This window comes from Salvelinus sp. IW2-2015, linkage group LG35, assembly GCF_002910315.2.
Source record: "Salvelinus sp. IW2-2015 linkage group LG35, ASM291031v2, whole genome shotgun sequence".
NCBI lineage: Eukaryota > Metazoa > Chordata > Actinopteri > Salmoniformes > Salmonidae > Salvelinus > Salvelinus sp. IW2-2015.
The window spans coordinates 7,360,512-7,375,836 of NC_036874.1; the positions used below are offsets into that span (position 1 = coordinate 7,360,512).

The window sequence follows — 15,325 nt, forward strand, 5'->3', positions numbered from 1 at the left end:
TTGTGTGTGATGTGGAAAAGGCTGGCTTTGCTGGTGTGTGAGGTGTTGAATGGAAAAGGCTGCTGGAAAGGCTGCGTTCTGTTGTAGTGTGAATGGAAAGGCTGCTTTCTGTTGTAGTGTGAATGGAAAGGCTGCTTTCTGTTGTAGTGTGAATGGAAGTGCAACCATAAGGTGGGGAAAAATAGCAATTTTGTCCCTGGCTCTCAACGGTCCACATTTGCATACTTCCACTGAAGTGGTCTGATTGGCTTGAACATGTGCAGCCAGTGTGCACACCACATGGGTACAACGTTTCCATAAGGGGACAATAAAGTCAGTGTGTACACGCTGACTCCATGCATGAGCATGTGTGGGAGAGTACGTGTGCTGGACCAATCAGACTCTGCCGTGGTTTCAGGACTGGTATTGCACGTCGAGCTGGTCTCACCAGTGCGTCAGGCCCTGTTGTCATGGCAGTGACTCATTCTACACTACAGGTGCTGTTTAGGCTTCTGCCTTTACCCCCGTCTCCACTAGAGGGACACACTGGACCCATTACATACGGCTCTGCTTTCCTCACGGAGGGACAATGAACAGTCGGTCATGTTATGGAATGTCATTCTGACGAGCTGATGATTTATGTCGGTACGTCATTGCGTCAAGTTCACACCTCTCTCAACYTTCAAGTCTTTCTATTGTAAGATGCTCTGTGCGGGCTACGTGATGGCTTGGTCTCCCCGTCATTGGTACTCTCTGTTTGTCTCTAACGTGCTCTCTCTTCACACGCTTAACCCGCTCTCTCTCTATGTCAATGCAATCCAAACCAGCTTTATTGGCACGTATGGAGAAGGCAGCAAACAGGTTATTAACCCTGTCGGTCTCTCTCTCTTTAGGGTAGCAGCTCTGGGCCTGGCGGCAGGGGTTCTGCTGGTGCTGCTGCTCTTCTGTCTCTACCGGGTCCTCTGTTCACGCAACTACGGCCAGAACGGCGTGGCCCACGGACGCCGTCGCCACGGTGACCTGCCCTGCGACGACTACGGCTACTCGCCACCCATCAGCGAGATCTCCCCCCTGCTGCTGCGTGGACACAGCATGGTGAGAGCCTGGGCACACACACACGCTGACACAAATACCATTGTTCATTTGCATGAATATTTACGAGTATCTCTCCTCTGCGTTCTCTATCTCTCTCTATGTCTCTCTCTCTCTATATCTCTCTCTCTATATCTCTATATCTCTCTCTAGGATATAGAGTGTCTGGCGAGTGATGGCATGCTGTTGGCCAGTTGTTGTCTGGCAGGACAGATCCGTGTGTGGGACACTCAGACTGGAGACTGCCTCACCGTCATTCCTAAACATGGGTAAGACACGCACACACATACCATATCCACAAGGTCACCTTGGCCGATACAGGATTACATACACACACGTACATACACACACCTATGGACAGTTCATGCTTGTATTCATGCATAATGTTTACTTTTTTGGCCTGGCACCACCTACCTCTTCGGCGTACAACTTGTATTATTTTAATAATAAATGTACAATATTAACTTTACATATGTAAGTACAAGTCATTAGATGGGTTTTTTTCAGCATAGTTTTTATGTGTTCTCCCTTCGTCCCATTCCCATGTCCTTTATTTCTTCCTACATGTCTTCCAACCTGTTCTCCTATATGCATATCCAGCCTCCTGGTCTGAACATTAAACTGTCTCTCTGTCAGGCTGCGGCGGAGTAGCAGCAGTGGCTGCTGGGAGCAGCGGGATGGTTGGGATGCCGTGGGTGTGGCCGAACCTGAAAATCTGGGGGGCGGGACAGAACCAGGGGGTGGGGTTTTCGACGAGGACGAGGGCTACCCCCTCAGGCGGCGGACCACCCCACGTCCTGCCCTCTTTGAGAACCAACCCGACCTCACCCCCCTCATCGACACCAACTTTGACTCCCAGCCCCCCTCCCACCACCTCCTCACCCCGCCCAGGGATGGCTTTGACTTCGGGGGGCTGGTGGAGAAGGCCTACCTGGAGCACGAGCTTCCCTCGCTGGGCCTCACTGCCTCCTACCCCTCCTCCTCACCCCTGTCGGGACCCCCTCCCCAGAGGAGACGCAGCCTGGGGTACATCCAGCCTCCTGCTCCACAGGGCCAGGGAACCCCGGACTGGGAAAGCGCCGTGTGGGCCATGGAGCTCCGGGGGAACCTCATCGCTGCTGGGAGGAGCAACGGCAAACTGGAGGTGAGACCGAATCCCAGATCATCCCCCCCTAGCCCCTACACCATCACTAGACACTTTATTATGCTCCCTTGTAGAACAGAAAGAAACAACTGGATGGGTGCAGTGGGAGTGGATGAGATGGAAAGAGAGGAGGTAGTTATAATGAGCAAGCAGGAAACAATATTTGCAAGAGGAGAGAGGAGGAGAAATTGGCACAGAGAAAGTGAGAAAAGGCCAGGGCACTAATGTGTTATGTGGTTAGCTGTGGGAAGCAGTGGAGGGCTCGTTACGCTGCACTAATGTGTTATGTGGTTAGCTGTGGGACGCAGTGGAGGGCTCATTACGCTGCACTAATGTGTTATGTGGTTAGCTGTGGGACGCAGTGGAGGGCTCATTACGGCTGCACTAATGTTTTATGTGGTTAGCTGTGGGACGCAGTGAGGGCTCTACGCTGCCACTATGATGTGTTATGTGTTAGCTGTGGGACGCAGTGGGGGGCTCGTTACGCTGCACAATGTGTTATGTGGTTAGCTGTGGGACGCCAGTGGAGGGCTCGTTACGCTGCACTAATGTTATGTGGTTAGCTTGGGACGCAGTGGAGGGCTCGTTACGCTGCATAATGTGTTAATGGTTAGCTGTGGGACGCAGTGGAGGCTCGTTACGCCTCACTAATTGTTATGTGGTTAGCTGTGGGACGCAGTGGAGGGCTCTTACGCTGCACTAATGTGTTATGTGGTTAGCTGTGGGACGCAGTGGAGGGCTCGTTACGCTGCACTAATGTGTTATGTGGTTAGCTGTGGGACGCAGTGGAGGGCTCGTTACGCTGCACTAATGTGTTATGTGGTTAGCTGTGGGACGCAGTGGAGGGCTCTTACGCTGCACTAAATGTGTTATGTGGTTAGCTGTGGGACGCAGTGGAGGGCTCGTTACGCTGCACTAATGTGTTATGTGGTTAGCTGTGGGACGCAGTGGAGGGCTCGTTACGCTGCACTAATGTGTTATGTGGTTAGCTGTGGGAGCAGTGGAGGCTCGTTACGCTGCATAATGTGTTATGTGGTTAGCTGTGGAGCGCAGTGGAGGGCTCGTTACGCTGCACGTAATGTGTGTATGTGGTTAGCTGTGGGAGCAGTGGAGGGCTCGTTACGCTGCATAATGTGTTATGTGGTTAGCTGTGGGACGCAGTGGAGGGCTCGTTACGCTGCATAATGTGTTATGTGGTTAGCTGTGGGAGCAGTGGAGGGCTCGTTACGCTGCACTAATGTTTATGTGGTTAGCTGTGGGACGCAGTGGAGGGCTCGTTACGCTGCATAATGTGTTATGTGTGTTAGCTGTGGGATGCAGTGGAGGCTCGTTACGCTGCAGTAATGTGTTATGTGGTTAGCTGTGGACGCAGTGGAGGCTCGTTACGCTGCACTAATGTGTTATGTGGTTAGCTGTGGGACGCAGTGGAGGGCTCGTTACGCTGCAGTAAATGTGTTAGTGGTTAGCTGTGGGACGCAGTGGAGGGCTCGTTACGCTGCACTAATGTGTTATGTGGTTAGCTGTGGGACGCAGTGGAGGGCTCGTTACGCTGCAGTAATGAAGATGGCGTCTCAGGGATCACGGCCCTGGCCTTCCTCAACAACAGGKTRGTGGCGGCCAGACTCGACGGCTCTCTAGACTTCTTCACTGTCGACATCAACAAGCCTCTGGGCTTACTGCAGTACAGAGGTGAGCTTCACACACACTGTCAAACGACCCAATGATGTCAATATTCACAGAGTGTACAAAACATTAGGAACCTGCTTTTTCCTTGATATATACTGACCAGGTGAAAGCTATGATCCCTTATTGATGTCACTTGTTAAATCCACTTCAATCAGTATAGATGAAGGGGAGGAGACAGGTAAAATAACGATTTTTAAGCCTTGAGACATGGATTGAGTATGTGTGTCATTGAGGGTGAAAGGGCAAGACAAAAGACTTAAGTGCCTTTGAATGGGGTATGGTAGTAGGTGCCAGGCGCACCGTTTTGAGTGTGTCAAGAACTGCAACGCTGCTGGGTTTTTCACGCTCAACAGTTTCCCGTGTGTATCAAGAATGGTCCACCACCCAAAGGACATCCAGCCAACTTGACACAACTGTGGGAAGAATTTGAGTCAACATGGGCCAGCATCCATGTGGAACACTTTCGAGACCTTGTAGATTCCATGAGTTGAGGCTGTTCTGAGGGCAACAGGGGGTGCAACTCAATATTTGGAAGGTGTTCGTACTGTTTTGTACACTCAGTGTATGTCTAATATGCTTGGAAAGTCGATTGTGTCACAATCTGTAAAATGTCAACAACTGGAGTCACCTGGTCATTTTTGGAGACGTTATTGACAGGGCAGTACAACGGTAGCTATAAATAGTGTAGTTAGTTAATTATCAAGTAAGGTGTCTCCAGACATGTTTACTTTTGACGTTTGTGACGTTCTGACTTTCGGAGCATTTTAACTCTAGACGTCTGTAATGTGTGTTATCTATGTTGTGTGTGTGGTGCCAGGTCCCCCCGGGCGTAGTAACATACCGCCCTCGACCTGCTACAGCAGTGAGGATGTGATCTCATGCCAGCTGACGCGCTCGGTGCAGTGTGCCCACCAGAAACCCATCACGGTGCTGCGAGCCGCTGCCGGCAGAGTGGTCACGGGCAGCCAGGACCACACCGTCAGGGTGAGGGAGAACACGGTCACAGAAACACACGTGTATATCGTTCACCAACTGTTTCCATGATAATACAGTATAAAATCAACGCTCACACACTAAAACCCTGCTGTTTGTCCCTGTGTGTCAGGTGTATCGTCTGGAGGACTCATGCTGTCTCTTCACGCTCCAGGGACACTCTGGGGGAATCACTGCCATCTACATAGACCAGGTTAGTCAATGGTACAGTCTGTATCCCCCCCATCGGGCAGTCCAATGGTACAGCCATGTCCCCCAAAGCTGTGTTCCAATGGCTAAACTCTTGTCTGGCTGCATTCCAACCCAAAACCTGCTCCCTTGAATAATTTCCCCCAGAAGGATAGTTATGCAATGTAGCAATGGGCTCACCTTGCTCCTAAAATTCCACCTTTTCCAAACCTTCTGTACCAGTCTTGCTGGGTGTGCAGGAGAGTCACTAAGGCACAGGCAGCCCAATATTATTATTTTTTACACTAATTGGTCTTTTGACCAATCACATCAAATCATTTCAAATAAGATATTTTTCAGAGCTGGTCTCATTGGTTAAAAGTCTGCCTGTGTAAACGCGGCCTAAGGTACTCCTTTCCGATCAAAATCCATTCAAGTGTAAGCCCCCCTTACTAGGGCACATCGTAGCAAAACGTTTTGCAACGGAAAATTAGGATTTCTTATGAACAACTCCAGGTAGTCCCTCCCCATAGCAGTCCACTTTTTTCTGTTTGTACTTAATGAATATGACCCATGTGAAGTATGTCATTGTCGTGTTGCAGACCATGGTTCTGGCCAGTGGGGGGCAGGACGGAGCAATCTGTCTGTGGGATGTGCTGACGGGCAGCCGGGTGAGCCACGTGTACGGTCACCGTGGCGATGTGACCTCGCTGGTGTGCACCACATCGTGCGTGATCAGCAGCGGCCTCGACGACCTCATCTGCATCTGGGACCGCAGCACGGGCATCAAGCTCTACTCCATACAGCAGGTGCGTCTCTCTGTGTGTGTGTGGATAATTTGGGAGAAATCAGGTAAACTAGTCTCCTGTTATTCAACGATAGTTTATGCCTCTTCGCCTGCTTCTATCCCAATTTTTCCTTCCTTCTTTAAACCTAACCTGTCTTTCTTTCTCCCCCCCTCCCCAAGGAGGTGGGCTGRGGTGCCAGTCTGGGGGTGATCTCTGAGTCTCTCCTGGTGACAGGGGGCCAGGGCTGTGTGTCCTTCTGGGACCTGAACTTTGGGGACCTTCTCCAGACGGTCTACCTGGGCCAGAGCAGCGACGGCCAGGGGGTCCGCCAGCTCGTGGTGCTGAACAACGCCGCCATCGTCTGCGACTTTGGCTCCGAGCTCAGCCTGGTCTACGTACCCMCGGTGCTGGAGAAGCTGGACTGAGCAGWAGCAGAACWYGGACAGGCTCCACACAGTGGCCTGGAGGAGTAGATGAAATGGTCAGTACTGACAATGGGGATACATGCAAATGCAACTCATTTTGGCCCTACACTACYCTGCAGTTGGACAATCTTCTTGGAAAGAGTTGACGTGATTTGCTAATTTAGATTGTTAGCACTTCACCCGATTAGGTGGGAGGGCATTTCTATWGCAACACATAACGTTTTTATAAAGCTAATGTCTGGTTGGAGAGACAGATGTCCACCAGAAAGATGACCCTTGACCTTGTTACTAGCTCAGGTGGTTTGTATCCAAGCATTGGATAGTTTGGGGTACACACACCCCAAGGGGTTCCCATCCAACAATCAGGCTGTCATTGGCGGAGTGTTTGATACCACGCCAGCCAATCAATGTAGCGCAGCTGTAGCAGGCTCATGTCGTGAGGTCTGAGGGCCGTTGGGCTAAGCAGTTACTAGCATGTGTGTGTTTTGTGTCCTGGGAAAGAAACAGTCCCTTTTTATGGTGAAAACATTGCTGACAAAAATCCTTCATTATTGTGTGTGTGTGCGAGAGAGAACTGGATACGATGACTGTAATGAAATGCACCTTGAGAGGGGGTTGTTTTTATGTTTAAATCTATTTATTAGTGATACATTTTTAAGTAACAATTTGAGATGTGCATAATATAATGTGGAGATGATGTCATAAATGTCGGGTAGGATTTTTTTTAAAACATTGGTTATGATGAGATTAATATTTGTAATAATATTTTGGAACTGAAAACGCTAAAGTGTTTTCTTGGAGTTGGGGATTGAGGGGGAGAGGTTCCTTGCCTTACCCCAGGCTCTGATTTTAGGGCTACTGTTGCTGCAAGAGGACCCATCCCCCCTTAAGCTGTAAGAGGCTCTATACTTTCTGCTTGAATTTGAGATTTGCATCTGAAGGTGTGGTAGCTCTACATTGGCACACATTGTCAGAGTTTACATTGGCTGCTCTCTTCCCATGTTGACTGTGCCCAGGAGAAATGTCAGATCTTTTGAGATTGTGACTATATTCAATTGCACGGTTTTACGTTAGTAACATTGTCATGTTACCATTGTACGTCTTGTTTTCTGACAAAAGGTTCCATTGAGGAAATCACGTTACTTTTTTAAATACCTAAAATGGCTTCCTCTTGAAAAACATCTTACAACTGCGTTTCTCTGTCCCCTGTTTTTCCCAATTCACTGACAATATATATTTTCTTTCCCTTATCTCAGGGTTCTCAAACTCACAAGCAGAGAATTACAATCAGGCATAAAAGGAGAGGATGGGTAGTGTACCGGTAATGTGGTTAACTCCACCGTGGCCCATCTAGTCTTCATGTGAGCAAAGGAGTCAGCGAGGGCCTCAGACTAGGAATATGATGGTACCCTCTAGGTAGGAGCCTCTGTACTAATAACTCAACCTTTCTCCCAGCCCGTTACCTCTGAGTGACTGTAGCGCTAGCCTGCAGACACACGCAATGCAGAGAGAGCGTAGTGGACTTGACCTACTTGGTTACTTACACCCATAGCTGAATGTAGATCCGTGATGCTTGATATTGAAAAGCAAATCCACTCAACTTCAACCAACAGAAATATAACACTAACTTGTGCACTAACTCTTAACCCTCTCAAATACACAGACACACACACACACACACACACACACACACACACTAGGCACTTTGAAACATAATGTATAGAAAGACACACATACTGAAAACATAAAAACGCACACATCAGACTTGTGAATGCACGGGTGGACAGCTTTAGTCCTCAAGTTGTTGTGTCTGCTGGTTTATCAAGAAGATGAATTGAAAACCCAGAAGGACTGGAGTTGTGCACCCGTGTAATGGTTCTAATTTATTTCCTTTTTTTAATGTAAATAATAGGTCAACGCTTTAGAGTGTAGATTCACTTATAATTGTAAGGATATAAACTGCTGCCTGAGTTAAATATGGTTGTGTTCCAAGTTCTTTTAAGCTGCCTTTCCTTATCTCATTGCTTGCAAATAATGATACGATAGTTATTTGACACCCACACATTGTCACAATATGTGGCCTATGCAGGAATTAAACCTCACCACTCTGGTGTTGTGAGCACTATGCTCCAAACAACATTGCAATGTTTATGGAACAGGAGTTCTTACATTTGTTTTACAGCTTTCTGCCACTGTAGTGATGAAAGGAGATGAGAAGGGAAGCATTTAAGATAATTGGAGCACAGCCCATGTCCCCTTGATCTGACCCTTTTAGTTGACGGAGGGAAAGGCAGAAAGAAACCGGTGTAAATATTGTTTTTGTGGAATCATAGGCCTGCTCTGCCCCCCTCCTGAACCACCTCCCTTTGGTTGGCTAGGGTGCACAGACTGTAGTGGCGGTAGCAAATGTTCTGGGCTATTTTACTATTTTTAACACAGGAGCAAAACTTTGTACTAATTTCCAAATAAAGAGGCTTTGATACCTTGTCATGTGGTCTGTAGTGTGTGATTTTCTGTAGGGGGGGGGGGGGTTAGCTTATGGAATGTTTGAGTATCCACTGTTGGTGTGTATTAAATACAGTAGTCAAAACCATGCCAACCTACATTTATTCAAGATATATTTACAGTGTTAATGAAAGACAATTTAAAAAAAAAGTGTTAAGACGTGCTGATTCTGCTCTATGTATGCGGTTAACGAGAGCCTTCGTCTGCAAGCTCCTCCCCCACCCTTCGGCGATCATATCAGTCACTATCATCTGAGTCCACGCCAACCCCTGGCCCAGAGCGACCAGCTGTAAGAGGGAACCATACACACTGCTGCTAGGAGTGCATGCTGGGATTGTAGTGGTGCTGAGTGGCCAGCTCTGAAGCAGCGAGTGAAGAACAGACCCATCTGGTACAGGTAGAAACACAGACAAAGAGGAAAGAAAAGACGAGTGCACCATGATTTGGTCCCAGAAGCACAGCCAGGCCACCAGTGATGGGAGGCGGAATGTATGACCCCTGAAGGGCCCCTAAAGCGACAAAGGCCCAGGTTCAAACCAACCCCTAGACCCTACCACTAACCACTAACCACTTCTAGTTGTGATTCTTGGAGTTTCCACCATTCTAGTCATTTTGGTTCATTAACTAAGAATCAGAGAATCAAGAAGAACTAGTACTAAAGGCTACAGGTCAGTTTGACACACGGCTATGAAGTGAGAAAGAAAGGGGTATCGTGGCTCCTGTGTTTCAGTTCTTGTTGAGGCTCCAGAGGGGGTCGAGGTTGCTCAGGGGGTCGTCTCCCCCCTCCTCGTGGAGGCCCTGGCCCTCGGCAGGCTGCAGGAAGCTCTGCTTAGTGACACGGTGCTTCCCCTTGCACCCACCACCCTCCATGGAGAAGGCCTCAGGAGTCAGAGAGGCCAGCAGCTCCAGAGAGTTCAGGGCTGGATCAGGGGTAACCTGGTTATTGGCTGTGGGGGGAGAGGAAGGGGCGGTGGTATCCACACCATTGGGTGGTGGGGACTGAACCTTCTCTGGGGAGGAGAGTGGGGGACTGACGGAGGAGGGTTGGGTACCGCTGGGACAGGGGTCCCGGGCGGGGGTGGCGGCTGGCTCTAGCTCTCTATCCAAGGGCAGGCCGGTGGGGGGTGTGAAGGGTTGGTCCTCTAGGCCAGAGGGGGCACCAATGTCAAGGACAGGGTCCATGGCTGGGTCAGTGGCACTGGGGGGCCGGATACTGAGTTTGGCGATGGTGGCCTGAATGGAGCTGATGGTCATGTCACCTCCCAGAACGATGTCCTGTTGGGACTCCTGGCGAGAGTAAGGCTACAGGGAGAAGACAATATTTAGACAGGAGGAAGCAGTAAAGCAGTAGCATAGAAGGGTTGGTTGTTCAGCAACAAAACCAACACGTGAACAACTATGGGGCAAAACAGACGGGGTTGGCTTAGATTGTTGACAGCATGTGAACTATATTTAGTCTCCAATGTTTATTGAAAACAATAAATGTGCACAATGAACACTTGTCTCATACATCATTACAGTTGTTGATTAGCTAGCTAGCAAATGTTTTGCCATATTGACATGAAATCAGTCAAAACACGACATGGTATCAATATATCATGTCCATGATAAAACTAGCTGACACGAGTCACGATTCCCCACATTGCAGTTTCTTGTCATTGTTGGTAGCTATCTTGACATCCAGAACCACAACAACCCATGAAATTCTTGTGAGCATGGTTTTCGTGACGTTGTCAGCTAACCCATCTATAGGGCCTCTCAATTTTAGCTTACATCGAGTACCACCAAAATCTAAGCAAATACAAATTGTATATAGGACCATATTTACGACCTCAATCACCACTACTCACTATCCATTCAGGTTTCTGAGACCTTAAAGCCTGAATGCCAAAAGGATGAAAAACTGGCTCAGTGAGAGACTGGGCTCACCTTGGTGGCAGCAGTGCTGGGTGTCTTGCTGCAGGGGGCGGTAGGGAGGTAGCCGTGTCTCTGGAGGACCTGCTCAGCGTGTTTCAGCACCGCCTCGTAACAGAACTTCAGGTGCAGCTGCGGACAGACACCAGAGAGGAGACACCTTGAAGAGCCATCACACCAACAAACATTGACTCAATGCACTGGGAAAGTGACATGAGCTTTTACTAGAGAACTTGCCTCTTATGAAACTGCACAGTTAACCCCTTGTAAAGCACGAGCTTGTTAGGTGTGCGTGTTCTTACCTTCTCCTGCAGCATGTTCTTCCTCTGCTGCCTCATCTTCTTGACCAGTAGAGGTAGGTCAGGGATGCTGTTCCCTGCCTCCAGCTCCTGTACCGCTGCATAAAGCAGACAGAGGGCGCCAGTACGCCCCACGCCAGAGCTGAGGTCATGGAGAGAGACCGGGTTAGTGTCAATATTCACAACACACACACTTGGTTTTGATTAATCATCATTATGTTTGGTGATAGTAATAAAATAGCATGTGTGTGTTACCTGCAGTGCACAACAATAGGTGTGTGTAAGGGCCTCTGGTGCAGGTAGTATCCATGAACCTCCTGGATGAAGCAGATTAGATTGCTCTTGCTCATAGGAAGACCCCTGGGGGGAGAAAGAGAAATGGTATTCGTTAGCCAGATATTCATTTCCATGCATACAGTGGTTATTCAGTTGTTACTGTGTGGACTCACAGCTCAGGCCAGGAGGTGAACTGTAGGTGTATGACGGTGCGTTTGAGGCTCTGGTCACGYTATTGCAGGCCAATCATTCGCTCCACGTGGGTGGGCGTGGTCTTCTGCGTAGTCAGGGTGACTGTGATTGGTCCCTGAGCAAGCTGCTGGCCGCGTTCTGTCGGGAAATAGCGCAAAACCTTTCCCTACGGAAACACAGTAAAGAAACCGACTAAGAGTTGGGGTTCTTTCAATAAATTACAATGCGTCAATCAAAATATGGACTGATAACTTCAAATTAAATAATACATGTGTTTTCACAGACGTTTATGTCAATAGTCTGGAAATAAATAAACCATCTAATCAAAGTTCTCCCTTATCCAATTCCTTACCTACCTTTTATTCCTTCTTGTGTAAAAACCAAACAGGTGGTATATCTACCACAGTAGTAAGCCTTTATGAGCGACCCCTAGAWTGGCCCATTCCTTCTCCCTTCTGAGTGTGTTCATACCTTATCTAACTCCTGCTCTGAGACCAGCATGACCACCAGCGAAACCTTCTGCTCCCACACCATGAGCCAGAAGTCGGCGGCCGTGCCCGACAGCGGCGCCTGCGTGGCGATGAGGCGCGGGCAGTAGGGCGACAGCTCCTCCACAAAGCTGCCGTTGATGTAGTCGTCCTTGCCCGAGCGCAGCAGCACGCGGTTACAGTCGTAGGGCATCACGTCCTGGTGACGGTTCTTCATGGTGTAGCAGCGGGCGATGGCGATGGACAGCTGCCTGGCYTCCCTCTCCTGCCCCTCCTGGAGCTCCTTCCAGCGGGCATCCAGCGGCGAKAGWCCACCTTCGTCKACCGACGGGCGCTCKAGAGACTCCACGGCCGKCCGGAAGCGTTCGAGTTCGCRGCAGAGGCGGGCTACGCGTTCGGGGGCTTGGTACGGGTCYCCCTGGATCAGCCGYACGCCCTGGGAGCTCTTCTTGCGGCGCTCCCCGTCCTGAGGGTCAGCCTTGGTGGGTTGGAGGACATTGGCGGGGGCCTTGGGGCCACCGGGCTGGCTCTCTGGGCTAGAGGAGAGCAGGTCGTCTGTGATGGAGTTCTGGCGCGGGAAGAGGGAGGTGGAGGGGGATGAGGAGGAAGGGAGAGAGGGTGGACCGCCAGGGGTGGGGGCTGAGGAGGGCCTCTGGGGGGCCAGGCCTAGGGAAGAGGGGCCTGGGGAGGGAGAAGGGGAAGGTGAGGGCGAGGGAAGGATGACGTTAGGTGGGAGGGCCACTGGAGGAGCTCCAGCAGTTGGTGGAATCATGTGTTGGGGAGGAGGCCGAGGTTGGCCCATAGAGGTGGGCTGTGGTGGGGCTCCGGGAGAGCCGTTCACACCTGAAGGAGTAGCGTACATGGTGGGGGTCATGGGGGCTACAGGCTGGGGAGCCTGGGACTGTTGGGGGGCTGAATGAGGCATTATAGGTGGCTGGTAGCCCTGTGGTAACTGGGGCTGGTAGACATGTTGGGGGGGTTGACCAGGGTGGGGCATCTGGGGCCCCTGAGGTGGGAGGGGGCCCCTGGGCAGGTAAGCCTGAGGGAGGTGGACATGATGGGGCTGGGAAGCAGGGGGCATCTGCTGGTGCAGGCCAGGGGGCATGGGCTGGCTGGTGGGGGGCAGGTAAGCCTGGGAAACTGGGGGCATCGGCTGGCTGTTAGGGGGCATCTGCTGATGAGGGCCAGGGTGCATTTGTGGATGCGGGTGCATTTTCTGGGCGTTGGGATGCATTTGTTGTTGTTGGGAAGGTAGCATCTGCTGATGAGGGTGCGGGGGCATCTGTTGGTTGGCAGGTTGCATGTATGGTTGGGAGACAGGGGGTATGGGCTGGGAAGTGGTGGGCATCTGTGGGTGAGGGCCCCTTGGGATCATGTGTGGCGGCTGTTGGGGCAGGTAGCCCTGTTGAGGGTGTTGAGGCTGATAGCCCTGTGGTAACTGGGGCTGGTAGCCATGCTGGGGTTGTGGCTGGGGCTGACCAGGATATGGCTGCTGATACTGGGGGGGCATGGGTGGCCGGGGCTGGTGCTGGGGGGGCATGTACTGTGGGTAACCTTGCTGGGCCTGGGGTCGGGGCCCGGGCAGAGCCCTGGGGGCAGACTGGTAGCCAGGGGGCAGCTGCCCAGGAGGGTGTTGGTACTGATGCTGTGGATGTTGGTGTGGCACCTGGCTGGGCGCTTGCATGGGCACCCCAGGCTGGGGCATGTACTGTGGGTACACACCCATCTGTGGGGGAACAGCGTAGCCTGCAGAGACAGTAGGTGGGTGTGAGTTATAACTGGGGATGGGGGTCTGGATACTATCTACTGTAGTAGTGGAGGGACGGAAAGGGGCACGGGCAGGCCCGACTCCCCCAGTTTGGGGGGCTTGCGGCTGGGGAGGGCCATAGCCAGAAACAGGGGTCTGCTGGGGGGGTAGCTGAGGGAAGGGTCCGCGAGGGAAACCCTGGGCGGGGAGTGGGCCGGGGAACTGGGGTGGGCGATGGTTTGGTGGGAACTGAGGGGTATAGAGCGGTGCCCCAGGCGCCCCTGGCCAGGGTAACGAAGCATTGCCACCCAGGTTGGCACCAGGAAGAAAAGCCTCAGGTCCCGGGCGAAGGGCAGAGTGTAGGGAGGGGTGGTCGGGGGGTASACTACGGAGCTCGTCAGGCAGGTCTCCTCCCAGGCTCAGTATAGCAGCGTTGATCTGGGCTAGCTCAGCATCCTCCAGACTAGAACAGGCAGAGTCCACGTCTGAGCCCCCCTTGGACCCCAGGGACGGTTTGGCTGCAGTGGGCCGAGAAGGGGGATTCTTCTGGGTCTCCCTGTCCAGCACGGCCTTCCTCTCCTCCTCCCTGGCCTGACACAGAGTCTTAGCTCMCTCCAGCAGGCGGGAGGACTTGGTCTCCAGGTCCTCGTAGAACTCCTTCCCCTCCTGGGACTTCTTCATCAGGTCCTCGTAAGCCTCGTAGGACGCCACCAGGGTCTGCACCGTGCCGTTCCACCTGAGAGTTGGAGCGAGAGAAAGGAAGGAGGAGAAGAGAAAGGGAGAGGTGAGATATCTTCTTCAGTAACAATGACATGAGGCGAATGCTTATGTTTCTAGTGTTTCATTTGTCTGCTCCGATTTGATTGTGTGTTCTGATTCTCTTTATTGGCCCCGTCCCTATGGCCTTGGACTGGAACAGCGTCAAAGTCCTTTGACCAATAGTACTGGTGTCCCACTAAAGCCCTTCCCAAGCCCTTGCTCACTTGTGTTCCGTCTCGGCGAGACCCTTGCGGACCGAGGCGTATTGCACGTTGGCTTCCGTCAGCGCCTTGAGGATGTTCTCCTGGGCAGACAGGTTCTGGTCGATGTACACCTTCACCTGCTCATACTTCTTCAACTGCTCCTCAAACAACCTCTATAGCCTCTCCCCCTCCCTCCCTCCTCCCCCTCCCTCTCCTCCTCCTGCCCTCCCTCTCCCTCCTACCCTCTCTCCTCCCTCCCTCCCTCTCCCCCTCCCTCCTCCCTCCCTCCTCTCCCTCTCCCCCTCCCTCCTCTCCCCCTCCCTCCCTCTTCCTCCCTCCCTCCCTCTCCCTCCTCCCTCCCTCTCCCCCTCCTCCTCTCTCCCCTCCCTCCCTCCCTCTCCCCTCCCTCCCTCCCGCTCTCCCCTCTCCTCCCTCCCGTCCCTCCCCCTCTGTCCCCTCCCTCTCCCTTTCCCTCCTCCCACTCCTCTCCCTCGCTTCTCTCCCCTCCCCTCCTCCCTCCCCCTCCCCCTCCCCTCATCTCCCCTCCCTTCCTCTCCCTTCTCATCCCTCCCTCCACGCCCCACCTCCCTCCCTCCCTCTCCCCCTCTCCCCACTCTCTCCCTCCCTCCTCTCCGCCCTCCTCTCCCTCCCTCCCTCTCCTCTCTAT

At 52.0% G+C, this 15,325-nt stretch overlaps 2 protein-coding genes across 2 annotated transcripts in view; one reads left to right on the plus strand and one right to left on the minus strand.

The window, feature by feature from the left end:
* Positions 1 to 8,762, plus strand: part of scap (SREBF chaperone) — a 29,019-nt gene extending 20,257 nt beyond the window's left edge. Inside the window, exons 12-19 of the mRNA XM_070437334.1 lie at positions 873 to 1,074; positions 1,225 to 1,340; positions 1,708 to 2,215; positions 3,736 to 3,904; positions 4,719 to 4,885; positions 5,007 to 5,087; positions 5,665 to 5,871; positions 6,030 to 8,762. Coding sequence (XP_070293435.1) covers positions 873 to 1,074; positions 1,225 to 1,340; positions 1,708 to 2,215; positions 3,736 to 3,904; positions 4,719 to 4,885; positions 5,007 to 5,087; positions 5,665 to 5,871; positions 6,030 to 6,275 — 1,696 coding nt within the window. The 3' untranslated portion in view covers positions 6,276 to 8,762. The remainder of the gene's footprint in view (positions 1 to 872; positions 1,075 to 1,224; positions 1,341 to 1,707; positions 2,216 to 3,735; positions 3,905 to 4,718; positions 4,886 to 5,006; positions 5,088 to 5,664; positions 5,872 to 6,029) is intronic.
* Positions 8,763 to 8,865: 103 nt separating this feature from the next.
* Positions 8,866 to 15,325, minus strand: part of ptpn23a (protein tyrosine phosphatase, non-receptor type 23, a) — a 36,256-nt gene continuing 29,796 nt past the window's right edge. Inside the window, 7 exon segments of the mRNA XM_070437335.1 lie at positions 8,866 to 10,082; positions 10,710 to 10,826; positions 10,997 to 11,135; positions 11,249 to 11,353; positions 11,443 to 11,627; positions 11,933 to 14,432; positions 14,680 to 14,826. Of these exon segments, the coding sequence (XP_070293436.1) occupies positions 9,507 to 10,082; positions 10,710 to 10,826; positions 10,997 to 11,135; positions 11,249 to 11,353; positions 11,443 to 11,627; positions 11,933 to 14,432; positions 14,680 to 14,826 (3,769 nt within the window). The 3' untranslated portion in view covers positions 8,866 to 9,506.